Source organism: Vespa crabro, chromosome 25, assembly GCF_910589235.1.
Source record: "Vespa crabro chromosome 25, iyVesCrab1.2, whole genome shotgun sequence".
NCBI lineage: Eukaryota > Metazoa > Arthropoda > Insecta > Hymenoptera > Vespidae > Vespa > Vespa crabro.
The window spans coordinates 2,829,987-2,835,274 of NC_060979.1; the positions used below are offsets into that span (position 1 = coordinate 2,829,987).

At 27.3% G+C, this 5,288-nt stretch overlaps 1 protein-coding gene across 2 annotated transcripts; it reads right to left on the reverse strand.

Annotated features, from left to right (window-relative positions):
* Positions 1 to 723: 723 nt before the first annotated feature.
* LOC124432456 (membrane-associated progesterone receptor component 1-like) lies at positions 724 to 4,731 on the reverse strand. 2 transcript variants are annotated; one of them, XM_046981439.1, is made up of 4 exons: positions 4,540 to 4,731; positions 3,901 to 4,283; positions 2,984 to 3,133; positions 724 to 2,443 (listed from the first exon to the last, which is right to left on the reverse strand). In XM_046981439.1, exons 2-4 carry the CDS (start codon positions 4,247 to 4,249, stop codon positions 2,280 to 2,282), a joined length of 663 nt encoding a protein of 220 aa, XP_046837395.1. In that variant the 5' UTR covers positions 4,250 to 4,283; positions 4,540 to 4,731; the 3' UTR covers positions 724 to 2,279. The 2 variants fall into 2 exon arrangements, with proteins under 2 accessions (XP_046837395.1, XP_046837396.1); XM_046981440.1 differs by having other exon boundaries at positions 4,640 to 4,690.
* Positions 4,732 to 5,288: the final 557 nt, after the last annotated feature.

Consider the following 5,288-nt stretch of genomic DNA (forward strand, 5'->3'; position numbering starts at 1 on the left):
TTTTTTTTTTTCTTTTTTTTCTGCATTTATTTTTACTTTTTTTTTTTTTTCTTTTATTTTCTTTCTTTTTTTTTCTATTTTTTATTTCAATAGTATCGTTTTTAATAAAAGTAAACAATTGTATTAAAAATCATAGGTAACATTGTTTTATAAAATTGTATGTGAGAATTTTCTTTATGAGAAGAAAAAACAAAAGAAAAGAAAAATAATAATTAATAACAAATGCGATTAAAATTTGTAATTTAGAACGTTATTTTTAAAAATTTGAATATATATATATATACATATATATATATATATATAAATACATGCGAAGAACAAATTAAAAAATTCTTCTTGTAACGCTACAAACCATTCTCATACTATCATAGAACTATTGCGAATAAATTTGTGTGATCGAATAATAGTTAAAATATTTAACGTTGTTAAATAACACGTTAATGATAATCAACAATGTGTTTTCTTTTTAATATACAATAAATTTGTTCGTTAGATGGTTGTAAAAATTGATAAACTTGTAACACGTAGGGACAAAAATTAGAAATTAATATGCACATGTAAAATTGATATTTAGTTATGATAAAATGAAAACGAGTGTAAAGGGAAAAAAAAAAAAAAAAACAGAGAGAAAAAAAGAAGAAAAAGGAGAGAAAAGAAAAAGAGAAAGAACGAGATAGAGAGAGAGAGAGAGAGAGAGAAAAAAAAACAATTAAAGTTGATATATAATTTCAAACATAAAAATCATATTTCCAAATAAATTATATCTAAATCATGAATTTACTTGAATACCCCTAACACGAGAATAAACATATAACCCATGAAATCAACTTCTCGCTTAAGTGAAACATAATTAATTAATTAATTAATTAATTAATTAATTAATTGTTAATGTATGCATATTCTTATTATATATAAATCTACTTACAAAGAAGAATTATTTACAAGTTTATTTTTAAATGTAGATTTCGATGAATTCGACTAATAAATCTTTGTTTTATCTTGTTGAAAACAATAGTATGATCGAATACAATGTTGTTTTTTTTTTTTTTCCCCATAATTGTTGTAATTAATACAAAATCCTCCTTTCCTATACAAACAAGAACAATTGTATAGATTTAAATATTATTAAATGCTGCGGAGGGAAAAGCTCTGTGTATATTTTTATATATCTATTATATATAAAGGATAGAGTTTAAATTATAATGCATACAAAGAAAGATTTCAATTTCATTGTAGTAAAATCTTTTTATAAAAGAAATTCTTTCATTCTTTTGCTTTAATCAATTGGATGATTAGATGTTTTTAATACTTGTAATTAGAATATGCTTTTCATATGCAATATTCATCATAAATATCATTCTTTTGTTAAGATTTAATTTTCTTCTAAGAATTTATTATCAGATATATTTTAATCATAATAAAGCATAAAGAGTAGAATTAAGATTTTCTGTAAAAAAAAAAAAAAAAGAAAAAGAAAAAGAAAAAAAAAAAAAAAAAAAAAAAAGAAAAAAAAACATTTTCTATATTGCAAAGAAGTTTGAAGAAATTTGATATATTTGTCAATTGTTATTAACACAAACTTTATAATTTAATATTTAAAATCAAGATGCACTTTAAACGGAGTAACAGAGCTGTATAATATATATATTTATATATATATATTATATGGATATACACATACATTTGTGTTTATATGTGTATATATATGCATATACACATACATAAAAAATATTGCAGAACCTAAAACTAATATTCAAATGCAACTGAAACTTAACCCTAACATTGTTAAATTTCAGGGGCACCAAGTACACATTATTCTATGCTCTCAAAGTAACATAGTAAGACATGACAGGTGATGACAAACACACGTGTCATTTTAATATAGTGGAATATGATTGAAACATAGCGAGAGTTATTAAATTCTGTCTAATAGAAATTTTTGACGTGACTTTTGTAGAAAAATTCTTTGTACATATATAAAAAGATTGTATATAATAATCGGAATATGTGTGTGTTTGTTTGTTTGTGTGTTTCTTTTTGTTGAAATCAGGCACTCAAACGAAGTCTTTATACGAAACACCAGCTCAGAGTTTTATAGATTTAACTAAAAGATATTACCTTATTTATCTTCCAGAAATATTGTTAAAAATTAATAAAATATTCGGCTGAACGTTCGTAAACATTTCTACGAGTGATAAATCTAAAAATTTCCTTAACAACTCTGTGCGCTCAGTGTATTCCCAAAATTCCTGTTTCATTTTTGACACAGAACGGGGCGGTCAATCATCTTTTGCTTTATTTTTGATTTCACAGATGTCAGATTTTGCATTTTGTTGATCCAATTTATTTTCAGTCTCTTGCTGACTACCTTCATCCTCCTCGTCCGAATAATTCGTTGGTTCCTCTCCCGGTTTTAATAATTTCCCAACATAATCGTACCTCTCTAAAATTAAATATCATCTTTCTATTTTAATAATCATGAATTTTACACATTTTAACACAATTTAAATGCAATTATTAATTATAATGAAATTTTAATAAATTATCTTTCTTCCTGTCGTACTTCAATTTCAATGCGTGAACTTTGATCTCATAAATAATGAATAAAAATAAAATAAAGGGAAGAAAAAAACAAAACAAAACAAAACAAAAAGGCCATTGAATAATCACACGAGAACAATAGTATCCATTTATGAAAACAGAGAATACTTAAATAAACAGGCATCAATAGAAACTTTTTTATTCTAATAAAATCCTTATACATTAACCACTTGCAATGGAAAGACGTGCCACGTACGTCGAGATGCTTCTGTTACTGGAACATCAGCGACGTGATACACACGTCGTCAGGCAATTGTTGCAGAAAGAAAAATGATGTGCGTGGCACGTAAACCGTAAATTTCTTTGCACCGCAAGTGATTAAATTTATCTTAACGTAATTAAATAATTAAGAAAATAGAGAAAAATATATAATAAAACGTGCCTTTAAATTGCAATTCCCATTCCTTCATAGAACTCATTTGTTCACTGTCTAAATCGCTCAAATCATCATACTCGTCTTTAATCGGTTCTAATGTAAATGTTGCTAATCCTCTGCTAGCATCACGTCCAGCAAATACTGCATATGGTGCACCTATATAAAATATATACAATTATGTATTAAGAAATAATATATACACATATATACATATATGTAATATATTTATTATTATTATATTATATATAATACTCAATATCATATCTATCATATATATATATATATATATATATATATCATATATATCAATAATATATATATAATGTAAATATTATGTCAACAATATTAACAAAATAATGTATATATATATGTTATTTATCATGTATATATATATATATGTATGTTAATGTATATATGTATATGCACGTATGTACATACAGATAGATAAATATCATTAGAGGAAAAAGAGGGAAAAAAATAAATAAATAAATAAAAAAAAGAAAAAAACGAAAAAAAAAAAAAAAAAAGAGATTAATTAAACAATTATCGTACATGTCATAGGACGTAAACTGCGACTTAAAGATCAAAATGATATCTAATGACCTCTGTGGTTTTCTATTTACGTTTCAAACAATTAGAAATAATCTGACGTACATTGAAACGCAATCAGAATCTAATACCATTTAAATATCTGTCAAATATCGTTCGTTCATACATATTTTAAATATCATAAGGTATTATAAATATTGAATATTTGAATATTTTAAAATAAAAAGAAATAAATGTCATTAGGGGGGATAAAAAAAAAGAGGAGGAGAGAAAGAGGAAGAAAAAATGGAAAAGGAAAAATGAAATATATATATATATATATATATATACATACACACGTACTCATATACATATAATAGCATTGTAATACTTGCCAGGGCCGTAGAACGTGGAACCTCTTGTAACATCATAAACGCTTCCATTAAGTGCAACCAATATTCTTCCGTCGGCCCCATTGCCGTCATACTTTTTCAATTCCTCGATAGTAAAGTCACGATGTAATTTTGGTAAATGTTTGATCTCTTCCAATGGTTCCTCCGATTTAATTTTACTCTTAATTATTTTATAAACGAGTAGGGCTATTATACCGACCAATAAAAGATTAATCGGACTTTTAATGATTTCCTCAACGAAACTCGTTAGAAATAACGAATTATTATTATTTTGTTGACCGATCGTAGCCGACGTGGAACCCGGCGTTATTGAGTCGCTCTTTTCGGCCATCTTGACCAACCACCAAGAGAGAGATAGCTTCGCGCTAGTCAAACGAAAAATTGTTACTACGAAAGTTAAAAAAAAAAAAAAAAAAAAAAAAAAAGAAGAAGGGGAAAAAAAAACCAGGACCACGACGACCGATCGAACGAACGAATCAACGTTCGATATTTTTTGCGAAGGGGAGAGAAAAGAAAAAATTATGTTTATTTTCTTTTTTCTTTTCCTTCTTTCTCTTCCTCCTCTTCCTCTTCCTCTTCTTCTTCTTCTTCTTTCTTTTTTTTTCCCTTTTCTTTTCTTACGTTCGTTACAATCTATACAACAGATTGCCCTCGGAACTTTTGGCCGAACAAATTGTTCGTATTAATGTGTTTGTTTAATCGAATAAAATGAATTTATTACGTAGTTTATAAATGTTTGAAAAATATTCTTTGATAGATCTGTTATACGACGTGCCCGCCGCTCGACTGCGCCAGACGGACTAACAGCGGCAACATCGATGTTGGTTACGTGCTTCGATATACATCATTCTTTCCCTTTCCCCTCCCAAACTCCTTTTATTCACTCTCTCTCTCTCTCTCTCGATCGTTCGCTCTCATTCGCTCGTTCGACTAGACTATCTTCCCCCTCTCCTCCCCACTCCTCACCTCGCCAAACTATTCTAACCTTCTTCATGTTTAAACAATAGTGCCGTAACATCGTTCACTTCTCCCTTCTCATTTTTCTTTCATTTGTCATTACGTTCCTACATCGTGTCGTCGTACATATTTCTAGGTTAGGTCTACTTCGCTTAAAGGTAATATCATATTTAAAGAGCATATATATTTACATACATATATACATACATATATATATATGTTTTTATTTTCTTTTCCTTTTTATTATGCACGTTTAAATTTTCGTAACTAAATATATTTTTAGGTTATACCTTTCTTTAGTTACGTATAACTCGTAAATATAATAACGTTATGTATACATTTTAAATCTACGTTATATTTCTCCAGGGACGTAGGGATGAAGGGAGAGGAGAGGATGGATTAAGACGATCATT

Coding starts and splice junctions, on each gene's coding strand:
- LOC124432456 (XM_046981439.1), bottom strand. CDS start 4,249: ATGGCCGAAAAGAGCGACTCAATAACGCCGGGTTCCACGTCGGCTACG. Junction 3,134..3,900: donor TTCCACGTTCTACGGCCCTG/GCAAGTATTACA, acceptor TATTTTATATAG/GTGCACCATATGCAGTATTT. Junction 2,444..2,983: donor ATGGGAATTGCAATTTAAAG/GCACGTTTTATT, acceptor ATTTAATTTTAG/AGAGGTACGATTATGTTGGG.